Source organism: Taurulus bubalis, assembly GCF_910589615.1.
Source record: "Taurulus bubalis genome assembly, chromosome: 3".
Classification (NCBI taxonomy): domain Eukaryota; kingdom Metazoa; phylum Chordata; class Actinopteri; order Perciformes; family Cottidae; genus Taurulus; species Taurulus bubalis.
Window position 1 is genome coordinate 20,604,766 of NC_136591.1, and position 18,863 is coordinate 20,623,628.

General features: G+C 43.7%; 1 protein-coding gene across 1 annotated transcript in view; it reads left to right on the forward strand.

Moving 5' to 3' along the window:
- Positions 1-970: 970 nt before the first annotated feature.
- The window catches only part of atad2b (ATPase family AAA domain containing 2B), a gene marked incomplete at both ends in the record, with an annotated part of 73,090 nt that continues 55,197 nt past the window's right edge, over positions 971-18,863 (forward strand). The window contains 19 exons of the mRNA XM_079216307.1: positions 971-1,069; positions 2,752-2,918; positions 3,255-3,286; positions 3,434-3,581; positions 4,051-4,150; positions 4,269-4,398; positions 4,577-4,720; positions 4,876-4,951; positions 5,148-5,249; positions 5,357-5,468; positions 5,605-5,720; positions 5,985-6,159; positions 6,486-6,574; positions 7,260-7,419; positions 9,709-9,799; positions 9,897-10,208; positions 10,891-11,038; positions 12,060-12,246; positions 12,444-12,629. Of these exons, the coding sequence (XP_079072433.1) occupies positions 971-1,069; positions 2,752-2,918; positions 3,255-3,286; positions 3,434-3,581; positions 4,051-4,150; positions 4,269-4,398; positions 4,577-4,720; positions 4,876-4,951; positions 5,148-5,249; positions 5,357-5,468; positions 5,605-5,720; positions 5,985-6,159; positions 6,486-6,574; positions 7,260-7,419; positions 9,709-9,799; positions 9,897-10,208; positions 10,891-11,038; positions 12,060-12,246; positions 12,444-12,629 (2,574 nt within the window). The remainder of the gene's footprint in view (positions 1,070-2,751; positions 2,919-3,254; positions 3,287-3,433; positions 3,582-4,050; positions 4,151-4,268; positions 4,399-4,576; positions 4,721-4,875; positions 4,952-5,147; positions 5,250-5,356; positions 5,469-5,604; positions 5,721-5,984; positions 6,160-6,485; positions 6,575-7,259; positions 7,420-9,708; positions 9,800-9,896; positions 10,209-10,890; positions 11,039-12,059; positions 12,247-12,443; positions 12,630-18,863) is intronic.

Here is an 18,863-nt window from a genome sequence, read left to right on the forward strand (position 1 = left end):
AGCCTAGACTTTTCCGCTGTTATTGCCCCACCTGCAGTAAAAACCTGTTGGGTCTTTTAGGTACAACCAGTTTTAACATAATTCTGAGTGACAGATATTATATTTACTATCATCATTATATAATAATTATATAAACGGTGTGCAGGGAACTAGGCAAGAAGCAATACTGAAAACAAGAGAGGAGAATGATGATCATGATTTCAATACTTTGACTACATGCTATTGTAAAGAACGACAAAAAGTTTTGATTTGTCTTGCAAAATATATATTTAAGTGTATTATCATCTCCAAAGTTCTGGGGCGATTGACTCCAATTACAGTTTGCATAGTTTTGATCACGTCCTTTCTGACAATAAGTTCCTCCAAATTGTGTGGATAGTTTGAGTGATTCTTTGTACTTAATGTTCACTTTAGTGAAGAAGAACTTTTTCCTCAAATAACTTGCAGGCTGCCCACTCCCATCTGTCCTCTGCCAGCTCCCACCCTGTCCCACTGCTGCTCGTCTTCTGAAGGGTACACAGTGTACTCAAGTTCACGAACATTGCATGCATTCTTTTTTATGTATTATTCCTTCAGGGACAGACATAGTTGCCTACTTAGTAGACTTGTATTATACTTTATGGAATTCAGTATCAGCAGAAATATTCCTCCTGTAAATAACACAATTGTTTCTATTGATTATTATGGCAATTGTGATATTTGTATAGTATCATATGATAAATAGGCTACTTGTGTGTTTTTTGTGTGTGGCAGTAGTCCAGTAAGCAAAAAAATGAATGCACCTGACAAACTGGACTTGAGAGAGAGAGAGAAAGAGAAAGAGAGAGAGAGAGATAAGGCAGACAGAGAGAGAGAGAGAGACACACAGGGAGAGAGAGAGAGAAATGGCGCCTCGATGCTGCGCTCACTGAGACAGTCTTTGGAGCCGGCTAAGGAGATTCAGTGAGGGCAGGCGAAAGGAAAACAAAACATGGTGAACACAAGGAAGAGCTCGCGGCCGAGGAGCGGCCCCTTCATCTCCTCGAGGACGAGGTCGTCGTCCAGAACCGAACGAAACTCTGAGGAACATGTAAGCCGGGTTTTTCTTCTTCTTCCCCCTTTTATTTTTTTCTGCACCGGTGAGCTAGCTAGCTAGTTAGCTCCGCTAGCCGGCCTCAAGGTGCTCCAAACATGCAAACGTGCAGTTCATGAGGAAACACGTTGACACACTTCGACACCCACCGGGTCACGCGGGACTCACAATAAAGGACTCGAGAATTGCGGCGAGTTGCGTGTGTTTTTTTTTTTGCACGGCTTGTCATAATTTACAAGGCTAGCGGTGTTAGCTCCCCTAGCTAGCTCCAAGTTGGGTTCTCTTTGTGTTTGGTACAATTTCACCCGACTGACTTGTTCGCACCGTTTTTTCAACCACAAATCATTTCTCAATAAAGACAGCGAGCGAGGACTTTGTCTTCGTTCACGTCCTCCGTCGCCCCTCGGACGTATCGGCGCTGTTTTTAATATTAACCCCCCAAAAATGTGGTGAGAATAAAGCTTGGAAGTTAAGCTAGCTGGCGGTGGGGGAAGGGAGTCCCGGGTTCAAAACAGTTGACGGGCTCAAGTCCCGTATTTTTAGCAAGTTTGAACTCTGTGAACTTTCTGTTGTGAATGCCACAAAATACCCGGATACAGCATGCTTTGTATACAACATCAGTGTTTTTAAATGCATTGATTTGACGTTACATTGAGTGCTATTGGGAAAAATAATAATTGTGGTACTTATTCCAAATGTTTTCACTCTGGTCGCGTGACCTCCAGGCAGCATGACAGCTTTTGTCTCAAAATGTAAACATTGAGATTATGCAAGGTGCCTAGAGGTCCCGTGTCACGGCATTGCTTTTGGAGGATTATGGCACTTAACACAGGCGAACCTTCATCAGATGAATTATAGTTGCGTTTTAATGGGCTGTTTGTTGAACTGCAGCTTCAAGAAAATTTGAAGTTTTTCCCCTGACTGCTGGCTGCACTGATGGATGACACGTGATGTGATTAACATGCTGGAGAGTAATGCACATATAACACTTTCAGAATGTTATGCACCTCACAATAACACTGATTGCTTTTGGACACTTGATGCTCGACCATTCTCTCAAATTTCCTCTGTCTTGCAGTTTTGACCATTGTTTTGTGAATGAGGCACGACTTCAAGGTGCACCCTGTCAAGACCACAGCTGTGCATTTTGTCCGCTGTTATATACAACATGCACGACTGCGCCTATCTCCATCTAGTCAGTCTGTCAGACAGACGGACGGCCCGTCTCTGCAGGCTTTGCAGACAGTTTCCTCTGACAACAGTGAGATATGCTCTCATATCAGCGGGGAAGTTAAGCTGTGAAGGGCGCGAGGATCAAGGGCGTACGCCTGCTCTGTTGTGATTCGGGGGAATATGTCGAGGAGTTTGTTGCGAGGCATCTCATCATTGTCGTCCTCTGTGCTGGTTTTGCAGTTTGAAGCTTTCGCTTTGTCTTTTACGTTGACATGGATTTGATTTGTTACTTGATTCATTTGTTCAAGTTTGTCTGTTATTTGCTTAATATTCTGTCTTCACACAGTGATTGACGGGGGCGGGACGAGTGAATGTTTTATGCAGAGTAATTGTGACGAGCTGTCACAGTATATGTGACGAGGCATCCTCCCCTTTTTTTCCCATTACTTGCTTGTTCTGTCATTATTTTCTCTCTGATATTGGTGCGATCCTCGTTTGTTCAACAGAAGGAGCCTAGTAGTGATGTGAGCAGTCCCAGCAGCCCGCGGTTGCCTCCCCCTTCCAAGCGGACGCGGCGGCAGGCTGCCTCTGAGCCGAGCTCCAGTGATACCTCCCCGTCCCCGCAGACTAAGGGCCAGAGGGTCAGCTGGGAGATGCCCACCTACCGCACCAGGTCAGCTGCTGGCCTTCACTAATCACAAGCACCCCTGAATGATGGTGTACGATTTTTGTGCACCACTATAATAGGCTAGCACATGTTTTTTCTACGTTGTCTTTGGCAGAAATCACGTTTAGTTCGGACAAAGCTGTGTACAGAAAGTTTAAATAAGCAAGACTTTGTTTTGACGGCTGTTTGTAGTCACTGACTCAGTCAGATTTCATGTCATGTGTGTGTAATCAGGTTCAAAGACAAACTTAAACGTGAGCTCCCAAACAACATGATTGTGATTAAACCCAGTCGTCTGTGCATACCTTTTTTTTCACTTTTGTTTTGTTGTTCTTTTTCTAGGTTGTCCTCTCGCATAATGCAAAATGGGCATGGTAATCCAATTCTCCTCAATTTGTCTCTTTTAAAAATTAAATAATATTATTATTATTATTATTAAAAAGCCATAAATTGAACACATCATTTGAGAGCCATAAAGTCAAATAATTGGTCTCTTATTGAAGTTTTTGTCAATGCTACAGCCCATATGAGTCACAGGAGTGAGCAGAGTGGAGGTGGAGAGCACTCTCACATGAATGGCCACGTGGAGCTGAAGAGGAGCTGCCGGGGGAAGAAGAGCAAATTTGAACACCTCAATCAGAGCCTGCTGTTTGACCAGCTGGTCAACAGGTAAGCTCCCAGTCACTTTGCTGACACCGCCTTTCTTTTGCAATATTGTTTTCCGACACAAGAGAAAATTGGTTGAAGCGTGCTTTATTCATTTTGGAACATATTAAATTGGACCCCGTTATACTTTGAATTTTATTTTGATTAAATTGTTGTCCAGGTCTGCCTTCTTCACAAAGCCTACCAGCAGTATATCCTGCACAATCTGTACTTTAAGTATTTGGACATTAATACGTCAGTTTTATATAGAGTACGCTCTCCACTCCTTTTGTTTGGGATGTGAATGAACTTTACTGTCATAGTCATTCTTTAAAAGTTATTCTTTAAGAAAAACTTTACTGTCTGTCTAAAACTACACTGTAGATCAAATACCTCTCTGAGATGAGCATTGTTTACCCATTTTGGTCTTCTGTGAAGGCAGCTTCAGTTTGTCATATTCAGCTTTGTTCTGTGTGTGTGTCTGTGTGCGCAGCACTGCTGAGGCTGTCCTTCAGGAGATGGACAACATCAGCAGCATCAGGCAGAACCGCGAGGTTGAGCGACTTCGTATGTGGACCGGAGATACTGAGGAGGTGAGTGCCGTTAACGCACGGGCCCCGGAGCTAGAAAAGTACGGTACTGCAGCCGGATGATCTTATGTGAATAAATGTGACGGCGTAGGAGCTCTTTTTATTTATTTTTCTTTCCCAGGAAAACATGGACATGTATTCTCGGGTGAAGCGCAGGAAATCCATGCGCAGGAGTACTTTCAGCATGCCTACACACCACAAAGTCCTGAGCAAAAATGAGCAGGAGGATGAAGAGGAGGAAGGGACGGAAGGTCAGGTTCCCACTAATGTTGTACTTGTGAATCAGTGGAGAGACAGAGAGAGGGCGAGAGAGAGATCATAAAAACTCAATGAGCCAACTTCACTTTAACCAAATTCATCAATACTGAAAGCCTACCTTTTACGATAAGAAGAATTTAAAGTTTGAAACTGCATTTTTGCGACTTTCAGATTCGCACAGGGAGGAAGAGGAGGAGGACGCAGAGGACGAAGATGACGAAGGGGATGAAGCAGAAGAGGCAGGGGAGGAAAATGACAGACCGTACAATCTCAGGCAGCGAAAGACAGTGCAGCGATACGAGGCACCGCCTATTGGTAATCGCTGATCTCATTTGTTATTTTTTTTTCAAACCTTTGTGTATACCTTTTTTAGTTTATTTCTTGTTTCCCACTCGCAGATTAACCGTGTTTAAATCTGTCTTTCAAGGCTCGGCCCGTGATAACTAGTCACTTTGTGTTTGCTTTCTCAGAACCTGTGAACAGAAAACAGATCCCCCCCTCACTTTTTGACACCCACAGATCCCCAGCAAGAAGAAGCCATATAAGGTTGGTAGAAATTAGTGAAATCTGATCCTGAACGCGTTACAATGTGTAACTTTATTATAATTTTTTTCACTACCTCGCCTAATGAACTGAGCTGTGGTTATAACAATGTTTTTGACTCATTCATTGGTCTCTGCTAAGTCAGGGATGTGACTGTGTAATGGTGTGATACTGAATCTAGATTGTCTCACCACACCAGAGTAAAGAAACATGCCATTCACAGCAGTGACACCACCTCGTCTTCTGATGAAGAGCGGTTTGAGCGGAGGAAAAGCAAGAGCATGACCCGAGCCCGGAACAGGTGAAGGCCGCTGCTTCCTTCTTTAATTCACATTTGCTTTGAAACACTTTAAAATAATTGAGATCTGGGTCTATTAAAACACTTGTCCGTCCTGTTTCTCTCCACAGGTGTTTGCCCATGAACCTGGCTTCAGAGGACCTGGCGAGCGGGGTGCTGCGGGATCGGGCGAAAGTGGGTGCCAGCTTGGCGGATGTGGATCCCATGAACCTCGATAGCTCAGTGAGTGGAAACGGGAATAAAATACCGCTTTGAGACACAATTTTAGCTTCCAAATTTGGAAGCTTTTATAAGGCAATTACTCTTTGAATCGAGAGTTTTCAGCGGTTACGAATGTGTGTTTTCTTTTCCTCCTCAGGTGAAATTTGACAACGTGGGTGGCCTCAGTAATCACATTCAGTCTCTAAAGGAGATGGTCGTGTTCCCACTGCTTTATCCCGAGATCTTCGAGAGGTTTAAGATTCAGCCTCCCAGGTGAGAAGAACAGAAATGTTTGTTTGTGTGTAATTTATTTTTTACACGTCGCTTCATTTTGTTTTTGAATTTTGCTATTTTCTGGTTGAGTCTGAAAAGGGGAAAAACAAGCCATATTATGTGAGCACAAATACGCTTTCCACTGTTATGAGGGCATTTTCACGTCTGTGTCAGTGCACAGTTTACATTGACATTTAAGGAGCTTTCTTAATCCCATTGTCAAATGAACACTGTTTCCATTCTCTTCTCCCTTTGTCTTTTTAGAGGGTGTTTGTTCTATGGCCCTCCAGGGACCGGAAAGACCCTGGTAGCACGGGCGCTCGCCAACGAGTGCAGCCAGGGAGACAGGAAGGTTTCCTTCTTCATGCGGAAAGGAGCCGACTGCCTCAGCAAGTGGGTCGGGGAATCGGAACGGCAGCTACGCCTGCTCTTTGACCAGGTGAGACACCGAGGCGGTAATTGGACAGTGTCCTTGTAACCTCAGCTGCAGTCACTTGACCTGAAGTGACCTCGCTGATGTAAATGAAGGGGGAAACTGCTGGCTTGCAGGTAGAATATTTTCAGTTCAAGCTATTGTTCAAGATATTTGTATTGTCATATGTACAGATAACAGACAATTAGTGTATAAAGTGCACTATGCACTTAATATTGTCATATTTCTTCCCTCTTCCAGACAATATACTTCTTCTATTTAAATAAACGGAACCCAGCTAGCGTCATTGTTTTTTAATGAGCGTAATGTGTGTGCGTGCTTTTGATCATCAGGCTTACCTGATGAGGCCGTCCATCATCTTCTTCGATGAGATTGATGGTTTGGCTCCTGTTCGCTCCAGCAGGCAGGACCAGATACACAGGTGAGGCTGATTTAAACAACTAATCTGTCCAAACCGCCTCCGCTTTTACTTGTGTGCACGTATGACATGCGTGCACCTGCAGGCCTCAATCACTGCTGCCGTCACTTTTCTTGCCAATAGGTGGTGCAGGTTTTCCTCATCTTCAGGGTCTAAACTACTGTCACGGCGCTTCACATCAGTGACACTCCAGTCCATAATAGTTAGTTTGAGTTGCCTTGGCAATCGTGAATCACATCTATTTCCACTTGTTATTTAGACCCTTTCAGTGTGAACTGCAGATAAGGAAGTATCCTATTATGCAGGCACAGCTTGCAGTTGATCCTGATGGAAATGGTCGCCATCTAGAATATGGAACATTTGTTCCTGTGAAATGTAATTCCGTACTGGAGTTTATTCAAAATTTGAAACTTGCTTATGCCTGTGTTTATAAATGCTCTCCCCTTTCCGCCATGCTGGGTAAATACATGCACGGAGCTCCAGTCAACACAGAAATATAACCGTTGATATGTTTGCCCCCACACTGTTTTGTTCAATATGCCGTGTTTGAAGCCTTGTGTTCTATTTGCAGAAATAATATCTTGTTTATTTAGTCACTACCGATTCGTGATTCCTCGTCAATATTGTCTCAATCTCACAAAAGTATCTGGGCTGTAAATGTGTGCTCACATCATTTCCCTCCCTCTAGTTCTATTGTTTCCACTCTGCTGGCCTTGATGGACGGCTTGGACAGTCGTGGGGAGGTAGTGGTCATCGGTGCTACAAACAGACTTGACTCTATCGACCCGGCACTCAGGAGGCCCGGACGCTTTGACCGGGAGTTTCTGTTCAACTTGCCCGACAAGAAGGTGAGGCGCATCTATGCTGCTCGTTCACTGGACACCAGTGTTCCCTCTAAGCTGCGCATGTGCACGGCCTCGCAGGCCAGTCGAAGTGGCCGCGCATTAGATTTTTCAGACCGCGTACAGTTTTCTGACCGCACAAACGTTTTTTTTTTCAGGGGTTAAAAATATTTTTTGCACCAGTGTTTCTGAGATAGGAGTGAGCCATCTCCACAATAATACGATCTTTGATATGACGTGTCGAGTCTTCTTGGCCAATCAGCGTCCCGTTTCTCGACATGCACTCTCTGTACCTCTGCTAGCGCTCTGCCTCCGTTAGCACCCCTGCTGTCTTCCTCCGGGCGCCAGGAGTGAAGCTCGCCCAGAGCGCCACATGAGCGAGGGCCGGCGCTGTTTAGGCTCCTCTTGGCGGGTCCTGCTCCAGCAGCTATAAGCTACCATGGCGAAAAGAAAGGCAGAGCAGGTGCCCCAGAAAAAGGTCTGCCTAACGTTCAAACATGAGTGGCTAGATGAAATAGTCCAAACTGGCACAGGTAGGATGACACTTTCAGACATATTTAAATATGAAGTTATTAAATTGTTCATATAGGCTACCTTTAGGAAAAATGACACCATGTCAATTTAATAGGCCTATAATTATTGTTAAGCACTGCATTAGCATTTTTCTTTCAATGCAGTTCCACTTAAATGTTGTACCTGCTGAGAAATGACTAAACACCTTTGATACTTTTTGATACTTTTTATTTTTTTATATATATATATATAATCTCATTATCAGTCATAGCCTCCCCTTATTGAAGTTCAACAAAGATCCTTTAAGTTCAACAAAACTGGTAAAACACCATCATTAAAATGTTCCCAAAGTCCAGCCATTATAAAGGATATTGAATAAATATCAACCTTGTAGACATATTGATGCATTTGCTGTCATCTCTTTGAATCCCCTATGGCTAACGCAGGCTTGTGGTCATTTTCGGCAGATCGCGTGGTTGCGAATTGCTCACAGTGCTGAAATGTTTGCTCAGAAAAAAAAAAAATTTGCTCAGTGCTGAGAAAAATTAGAGGGAACATTGCTGGACACCCAAACTACGCTTGCAGAGTCTCGTTTCTCGCTGCACATTGATTTTCAGTAGATGTGTAGATGGGTTTTTCACTGGAGGAGCATTACTTATTGCCATTTGTATGCATACAAAGATTGCATATTACACGTAGAAGTCAGACATGCACAGCCCCGCAGAATCCGAAGCTCCTGGTCAACAGGAGAACGCAGCATTCTGTGTGAGGAGAACTTAATGTGCGTGCCCACGTGCACGCCGCCCAGCTTGATGCACGCAGTATATTGCAGAAAGTGAAATGGTGTTTTTACCCCATCGGAGTCGTGCGGCGAGATTAGTACACGCAGCCCTCTGGCTCTCAAGAGTCTCCGCAATGGTCGTTGGATGTTTTGATCCAAAAAATAATTAAGAGAAGAATTATTGTGGCACTTTACGTTTTCATCTTGCACTCGAGGGCACTTTTTTTCACCGTACTGCGCACAAATACGTGTTAAACGAGTCGCTCATGTGACATTGAGTCAGATGACCAGCTCAGTGAAGGTGACTCCTCTCCATCGAGCCTGTCTGATTAGCCACCTCGCATCGTTTGTGGCCTCATTGATAATAAAACACAGGTTAAGCTACATAAAATAAAAAATGCGTGCTTTAGTGCAAACAGCGATCCACTCTCCACATTCAACCTCAGCTCCCTCTCAGAGTTGCAGTAAAAAAATAAAAAAAACCTGCATGAAATTCGGCTCATTTGTGCCTTTTTTCAGAGATGTGATGAAAGATGATGAAAAGTGTTTCCCTTGATTCTCCGCAAAGACCGTTTTGTTCTTAACGTCCGCTCATCAAAGCGGAGTCCTGTCGAGGCAATGAAATGAAGGGCGTATTGTGCTGAAATGTTAGCAAGCCCTGCTGTCGAGCTCACTCATGCTCTTGATTCCCTTTTGATTTTTCTCTTGCTGTTGTCAGATCTAGATAGTTACGGTGAGTAAAACATGTTCTTTCAATAATGATATTCATGATGTAATTTCCTTGGTATAGTTGTCATGCCTTTTTTTTGTTTCTTCACTCATCAAATCTAGTTTTGTTTATTGTTTTTACATAATTTGTTAGTAGAGGCGGCCACGGCACCACCTGGACAGTTTAACTCGTCATCTTTTGTGTTGTCCTTGGACTTGTGCCCTCCTCATCTACTGACTCTGCTTTTTTTCTGTTTTTTTTTCTTTTTCTTTTCCCGTCGTCCACCACAAAGGCCAGAAAGCACATCTTGGAGATTCATACACGGGACTGGAATCCCAAACTGGCCGAGCCATTTGTAGATGAACTAGCAGAAAAATGTGTTGGTAAGAGCGACACCTGCCCATAGAACTGTATGACACCTATTGTTAAATCCCATATTTAGCCATTTAAACAAATCAATAACTTGTGTGTGGTTTCCAGGCTACTGCGGTGCTGACATCAAAGCACTTTGCACAGAGACAGCCTTGGCGGCGTTGCGCCGCCGCTACCCCCAGATCTACGGCAGCAGTATCAAACTGAGCCTGGATGTCACCTCCATCGTCCTCGGGCCCAGCGACTTCAGCAAGGCCATTTCGACGATCGTCCCGGCCTCCCAGAGGGCCCTGGCTCCCCCCGGCCGAGCCCTGTCCCCCGCCCTCAGGCCCCTGCTGGCCAGCTCTTTGTCCTTTGTGCTGAAAGCTCTGCTCCGAGTCTTCCCCCACGCTCAGTGCACTGACAGGGACAACACACACGGTAGGAATCTGGGACCCCAGGTGCCCATGGCTTCCTTTGTTTTCACTTCCCTACTGCTGGCATTAACTCTTGCTCTCTTCTCCCTTGCCACCCGTCTCACTAGATAGTGTGCTTTCACGTTTGCCACTGTAGTATTTGATTATGACCCCACCCCTCCCACCCCCACCCACACTATCGTATTACCAAAATGCTATGTATCACCCTCACACACTGAGCTGAAAGTGTGATGATGAAACACTCCCCCAGGAGAATACAGAGGTGATGGCACAGAGATTGGATAGCCAGTCATCCTGCTTGCACTCTCAATAACTCCACTCCCACTCCAGTCAACAAAAGTGTTTACAGCAGATTAGCCACAATGCAGCACTTGACCGGTGGGAGATTGCTTACGGGAGTTGCTCCCAATAATGACACGAGGTTCCCAGGGTGCTGTATTGCTTTAAATGCCCATTACATCTCGCCTAATAAGCCGGCTCTCTTTTTTTTTACTGTCACTTTTTTCTGTGAAATGACCTCATTAATGTCAATAATGGAGCCGCTTGGAGGATTAAACTTTGCAGAGACAAACTTTTAAGTGCATTTGCCGCCATCGTCCCACACAACCTCTGGAAAAATAATGTAGTTGCTCCATATGCATGACTGTATAGTATAAGCAGCGTTTTCCCCCCTCCCTCTGTGCTAGGCGGTGACAATCAACTGCTCGAGGACAACTTGCACAGCGACGATGACAGTGAGGAACGCTCTGCTTCCATCTATGAAGTCCAGCCTGCTGCATCCCCAAAGAGCCAGCTCTCTTCTGCAACGCACACACCTTTCCTCCACTTCTCCTCGTGAGTCCGCATGGGAAAAGCAAAGTCTCAAATTTTACAGACGACGCGCCAACATACCAAGCGTGCATAGAACATGCGTCTCTGCAGAATGCAGAAACATAATTGGTTTATTGACTGAAGCCAAGTTGCCACCTCTAGTCTCCAGAGTGTTACTGGTTTTCATAGTGTTATTAAATATAATCAGGATAGTGTGCCTTGGCAGCACACACTTCATGCTAGTGGAGGGACAGCTCTTAATTAAGATAAAAACACATTTATTTCCCAGACAAGTCATCAAAACGGAGAGACAGCAATTCTGAAAATCTGATTAGCAACGTCTGTTTCCATTGAAGAGAGGCGCAGGAACTGGATGCCTTTTTAAAAAATTTTTTTATAGTGTTTCATTTTACTGGAACCATTTATCAATGAAGCTACTAAGCCGTTATCAAGCGTCTAGTTTATAAGTCGTACAGAAGGCTGAAACCTTTTCCTGCTATCGCGGTACAGCGGCGTACACAAAAGGAGACCCTCGAGGCAAACGTGTAGTTTTATCGATGTCGAAACGGAGGGCTCTCATTGGTTAATTTGTAATCGGACACCTGTGTCACAATGGAAGCTCTCAGAAAGAGTCTCCATTGTGTTCCTATTGCTCTTATTTCAGTGTCTCGTCTATTTAGTCCTTAAACCTTTCACACTGATTGAAAAAAGTGAGAATATATATATATATATATATATATATATATATATATATATATATATCTAGATTGTACATAGTATTGTCCATATGTACTGAGGTAGCTTCCCAGTAAAAGCCTGCTCCAGCAGTTCACATTAAAAATGCATTCACAGGGAAGCACTTGCAGAGTTGTTAAGTTAATGTCAACTGTAGCTTTCCACTCGCAACATCAGCTTACTGAAGCAAGTGAACAGAACCAAGCTGAAAGCAACACGGCCTCTGCTGTGCCGATGCCTTTTGAATGACATTACGACGGCTGGTCCGTGATGGATATTACGCTTACCATGAACCCCCATCTGCTTCCAGCTCTGCCCTCCAACAGCCCACGGCATACCGGCCTCGTCTGATGCTGGCCGGGGCCCCGGGCTCGGGGCAGAGCTCCCACGTGGCCCCTGCCTTGCTGCACCACCTGGACAAGCTGCCGGTGCACCGCCTGGACTTGCCCACACTCTACTCCGTCAGCGCTAAGACGCCAGAGGAGTCCTGTGCTCAGGTAACGCGTACACACGCACACTCCACGCACACACACGTGCAGATTCTGCACACAAGGCCATCTGTTGCACAGGTGGTTGAAACATGCAGAGACTAAGCAACTTATTGGATTTTAAGCTTTTAAAGATTTGCACTCTAGCGTTTCTCTTATTCGTTCCAAATTCAAGCAAAGCTGTGTGTGTGTGTATGTGTCTGCAGGTTTTCCGGGAGGCCCGGCGGAGCGTGCCCAGCGTGGTGTTCATGCCGCACATCTCGGAATGGTGGGAGACAGTGAGCGACACAGTGAAGAGCACCTTTCTCACCCTGCTGCAGGATGTGCCCTCTTTCAGCCCTGTTCTTATCCTCGCCACTGCTGAGACTCACTACTCACAGCTGTCAGAAGAGGTAGGCGCGCGCACACACACACACACACACACACACACACACACACACACACACACACACACACACACACACACACACACACACACACACACACACACACACACACACACACACACACGGGTTTCTTTCTATCTCTCACAATCAGGAGTGCTAGTGTAGACCCACAGGGTGTCGAGGTCATCTGCCCCCACAAAGATTTTTTTTTTAATCTACTTTAGCTCCATCTGCCTTTTCTTGTCATTTATCCCACTACCCACTTTTCTCCATGGGTATCCCCACCCCTGCTCCTTCATCCTTCCCCTTGAATTTATTATTCTCTTTCTGAAAGCCAATGGCGAGTCAGGACCACCCTTTGGGGGTTAGGCTGTGAGGGAGGGTTTGCCCCAGTGTGAGGGGGAAATGGAAGAAATTGGAGGTGGGGGAGAGGAAAAAAAAAAAAAAAGAGTCAGATCAAACTAAAGAAGAGGGTCTTCTCTAGTCAGGCAACAGAAGGGCTTTAATCAGATCTGGGGGTTGGCAGCCTGATGTCTTTGACCCAGGGCATGCACACACGCGCACACACACACACACACCATAGCAATACGCTGTTTCTGTCTCTGTATGTGCGGGGCTGCTGTCTTCGCAAGGCCTCGACCCTGGCTAGGCTACAAGGAGAGAGAGAGGCCCTCGGGATGATTCTTTCTCTGTCGTTTACTCATTATGTTTGGCACCTGGAGTCTCCTTTTATAAACCAGTGCGCAGCATCCACACTTAACGTTTGCGTGCGTACAAAGAAGGAAATGCACTCTCTCTCCCTTCCCCCCAAAAAAATCAGCCCGAAACGGTCAACGCATCCGTGCCTCATGAATGCTGATGCATAGAAATGAGCTGCTGATCGGTGGGTGTTTACGCTTGAATCACGGAGACGACCAAGAGGAAGAAACACTCGTTTCCGCCAACATCTCACCGTAGTATTTACGTTTAGAGCAATCGGGCTGATTGCGACGGCAAGCTGAATATCATAAAAAAAAGGAAGTTAGATAGTTGAACACAATTTATTTATTTACTTGTTTTCTTTTTGCTTATGATTAGGACTGATGATGAAGATATGGAGTAATTGTACGAGAGCTGTCAGAGGCTTTAGTTCCACACATTGTTAATTTACACAATCCATATGTGCTGAATCTGTCACCACGGAATAAACTACAAATTAATAAAGTTGTGTGCAGTGCAGTGATTTTACTCACAGACACTTCATGAAAACTAATTGGTGATGTATTCAGTGTTAGAAGATGAATGCTCTGTTCTGCGGTTCTTTAACGCTAGTTGAGGTTATCTTCACTATCTTAATTTCATCAGCTGAAATTAGATTTGAGGTTTTAGTTGATAGATAGATAGATACTTTATTCACAATTTGTTTTAGCAGCAGCAAGCAAGTTACAGAGTAAATATAAAATATTAAGTATGAAAATACTCAACATATACAATACAATAAAATAGCAAAGCAGAACATATTACATTTAAGAAAAATAAATAATAAAGAAAATGCAAAGTATTTACAGTGTATACTTTTAATAAAATATTGATTCACATATTTTACAATTTAAATGTGTGTGTGTGTAGTTACGGTTCACCGGTAGACTGGTTTGACTGTTTATGATAAAGAGGATCTATAAAGTGCATTTCATTTCTGCAGTCCGGCTCTAATTCACCACCTCACCACGTGCAATGCCAATTTCCCAGTTTTCTTTTTAATAATCTCTGTAGTTTACCCCCATTTTGTTTAATTGTTTCTGTCTTTCTTTCCCTGCCATTCTTTGTATTGTGTGATTGATATTTCCCTGCAATTTTCAACACTTTTCAAGGCTTTTTACTTTCCTCCACTGTTTTTGTTGATTAGCAACATGAAAGTGGAGGGAGGAGACCATTCAGCCTCGGTGTCTCATGGTGAATTGCTGTTCATTACATGCTAGGTGACCGGCTGAAACCACGTCGGATTGGCAATTAAGCTTTTTTTTTCTTCATTAAATTACCTTTTCCTTGGTCATTGAACATGTAGCGTGTAGCCTGGAAAAACCGGGGAGCTCATGATGGGACAAATGGTGTGCCCAAGTTGATATGGAGGATATCAAGACCGTCCCCAGGCAACGGCGGCTTCATCCCGGGTGTTCTTCCACCATTTGAGTGTCTTGCGCTTTGCTAGTTTGTTGCGGAAATTACATCGTTACACTTTGTTAATCAGTTTGTTTCTTAACTTTCGTCCGTTATTGTGAGATGACCTAATCTTTTTTTCTTATCACTATTAAAGATATGTTTAACATGTTTACACTAGGCCCTCGACGGTCAACAATGAGATTAATATAATTGCCAATCCCTCGTGCTAGACTTCCGCCTGCGTTCTGTCGCAGTTGCTTTACTGGGTTTGATGAGGCTGCTGTTCAATGAATCATTGATCCTTTTCCATTAATGGTGATTCTGGTTATTTCGGTTCCATCTCTCAACACTATTGCTGTTACCACATGAATGCACCAAATGGACTGTTTAAGTAACTCCACGCCTCCATTTCAGCTGCACGATAATTCATTCCACTGTGGATTATACTGTGATGGCAATCACCTTTCTGCTGTGTGGAGGACCCGACATGCAAACTACACACAACTACTGCTGCTAGTTTCTCTACGTGGAAATCATGTTTTATGTGAAGTCTTTAAGGGCCCCGCTGAAATGGAGGCCTCGGGTTTTTCCAGGCAGAGTACGATCTACTGAATGAGTGATTTTTATTTTTATTTAATTTAATTTATTTTTTGCTGCAGCTGTGTGCATGTTAAGTTTATTTGTATAGCACATTTCAACAACAAGGCGACTCAAAGTGCTTTACATAAAAACATTAAAAGCATCAAAACATAATGCAGAAGAAAAAAGTCAAAAAAAAAGTTGCAGTGCAGTTTAAGAAATAAAATGCAGTAGTGAGATGCAGAAATTGATTAATATCTTTAAATCTGGTTCAATTAAAGGCAACTTGTAAAACAAGCAAGTTTTGTCTCGTCTGTTAATCCGACCTAATTCGTATTAATTTTTGTTTTATGCATATCACTCATCTCAAAGTGGCCCAGTTGTGTTTTGGTTACACTTTTGTTCTGTTTTTTTATGGCAAATGCATGCAGTCCAGCGTCGGAAATACACGAGGGCAAAGGGCGAAACTGCCCCTAAGAAATATAAGTTTGCCCCTGATATCACGAGGAGAGGGGCAAAAAAATCCCCCAAAATTTCCTCTAATAATTATAATTTAATGAACTCGTCAAAAACAACGTAGCCTATAAGACCCAGTCCAGTTGCCATAGAATGTTTTAGATTTTCGCCTTGATTGATGTTGCGTGTGCGTAGTTTGGCTGTTGGCAAAAAGCCAAGATTCGGCGATTCGCGCATGTTCAAGCGCAGGCAGCAGGCTCATTGTTGGGTACAAGACACAAGCACTTTGGCTCGTTTCTATTGAACTCGGAGCAGGAGAGCTACTCCTGTATGAGTGGCTCAGCGCTCACCTGTGCGCATCGGGGCGGAACCCCGCCGTGCGCGATACCGAGAGCAGTGAAGAGTTGTAAACGTGCGACCATAGAGAGCTAGAAATGACATGCCGTCGTGTAGATAAGATCAATAATATAAGGCAGTTTAGTTTGTTTAATAACAGAACAAGGTTCTTTGGGAAAGGGAACCTTAAATTACTTCTGTTGTGATCTGGCGCTATACATTTTTTTTTTAAAAGGCTCCCCCTTAATATAATGGTAGGGGAAACACTGTGAGCCTAAATAAGTGTATTTATTATTTTGAACAAAGGTTAAATGTTATTTCACAAGTTAAAAAAATGCCCTTTTTTTTTTTTTTTTTTTTTTTTTTTAAAAATGCCCCTGGATTTCAGTCGGTGGGGGCAAAAATTTCCCCCTAAAAAAAGATGCAAATGTCCTACCCTGATGCAGTCTATGGCGCTTGAAGTGCTTTTGGCCGTCTCTGAAAGTGTTGTTTCACTCTCTGGCACGGAGAACACGGCGACAGCTGCTGTCTCAGCTTCAGACCGCAGCGTGGAAGAGGCAGCGCTCCTCCCCAGCCGAAACCGACACTACAGGCGTCGGTCCAACTACTCGTCCTCCCTCCCTCCCTTAACAGCCGAGCACTCCGGTTAGATTGACTTCCTTCTCGGGGGGAGGTGCTGATAGGAAAACTGTGGATAGGAAAAATGTGATTTTTAAAAAGTGGGAAGTAACTGCAGTTTTTAGTGAGAGAAGGCGGTCTTTTACTTTTAATGCTGTACCGCTTTTCGGTGGTGTGCGCTTTGAGGCGTGACACGTCACTTGACAGCGTGTCGTACCTGGTATGAATATGTCACGGTAACTTGTTTTTTGTTAGGTTATATAAATTGTTCCAGCAATAACTGCAGAATATATTATTGTCATTTTGAGACTATTTTAGGCCACTGATATCAGGGTAGGAAATTTACATATTTCTTAGGGGGCAATTTTTGCCCCCACCGACTGAAATCCAGGGGCATTTCAATAAATATTGGGGACAAACTTGTGAAATAACATTTAACCTTTGTTCAAAATAATACATATACCTATTTAGGCTTAAAGTATATGAGCAATTGTCATCAAATGGAAATAATAAGACGAGCAGTAGTTTCAAAGTGTTTTCTTAGATTTTTTTGAACAAAAGAACAAAAAGGAAACAAATCAGACAATTATATTACATTTTATTCTCATTTATTTGTGGTAATTGTTATTACATTTTTTTTAAACAACTATTAACAATTATAACTTTTTCCTTTCTTTTTTTATAATTCAAAATTATATGTATTGATTTTTTTGTTACCTTAATCACGTTGTACCTACTAGAGGTGGGAATCACCAGAGGTCCCACAATTCTATTTTATACTGCGATATATTATTGGGTATTGCGATTTATTCCCTTTTTTCCACCGCAAATTGTCCCCAAAGGAAAACTTCGTCAACATATTGTATCTAATGCCGTGTTCACACCGGACGCGACATTTCCGCCGGGCGACGCGACGGATGCGTTTGAGGCGGCGCGAACAGACTGTTTGACGCGGGGCGAACTGAGCGAAGGACGCGAGGCGACGGCGCGCCAGTTGAAATATCCCAACTCCAGCGACAAATATCCCAACTCCAGCGAAAAAAACAATCTGCGTTGAGAATCAGCGTTGAGAAGCTCCGCCCATCACCACCGCCGGCTTGCCGTCTTGCTGTCTTGCTGCTGCGCCGCATCCTGAAGTATCATTTCAGTCGTTTTGCAGTTTTCATTTACGCCTTCCATCATGGAAATAATCACTCTTTCTGCTTTATACTTGTTGTGGAACTCCCCAAAGCATCGGAACGTCAAACGCCCTCGTGTCTGGGTTCATAATATTATCCGTAGCCACACAGCTCGGTGGATTTCACGCGAGGAAGTGCGTCTGAATGGCGGCCGCTTCCAACGCTGCTAGAGGACCAGTAGTCAGTTTGATGCTTTTTTTTAACGTCTTTGAGCAGCGGCGTGTCGCGCATGTTGTCCTGCGTGTTGCGCAACAGCTGTGAGAGCAGCGGCGCTATGAGTGACATGAAGTTCAGACGGTTGATTTCAATGTGGACGCCGCATTTCTAATTTCATTACATTTCTAAGTTGTTCCCTGAATTATCATAATTATTAAAGGCAATTGTGAGGGCATTTTTTTTGCCCCTCTCCTAGTGATATCAGGGGAAATTTTGTATTTCTTAAGGGCAGTTTTGCCCTTTGCCCTTGTGTATTTCCAATGCTGACTGATGTGTTAGAATAGCATAATAAAACAAATACACCCTGTCAATAATTGGAATGAGAATATATATTTTTTTTCTATCCTGAAAAAACTTCAACATAAATGTATAAAACCAAAATAATAAATAAAAAGATCTCTCGGGCTCTGTTATCAAAAATGTGCAATGCCTGCACATGCTCAGGTCTTATAATGCTCCTGTTTATTCTGGCACCATGTTTTCTGAAACGTTGGGGGCATTTTTATGTAAATAAACATGTAAACACAGCGGGTGATATCAAGGTCATAAACATATCGTTTATGAGAGTGACCTCGGGATGAGCGGTGATTCTACATGAAAATGTATCGTAATAATTATCGATCCCGAGGCAGATGGGAAGTAATCCCTCCAGCGTGCTCTGTGGTCTCCTCCCAGTTGGACGTCCTTGAACACCTCCACAGAGATGCATAACATGTGA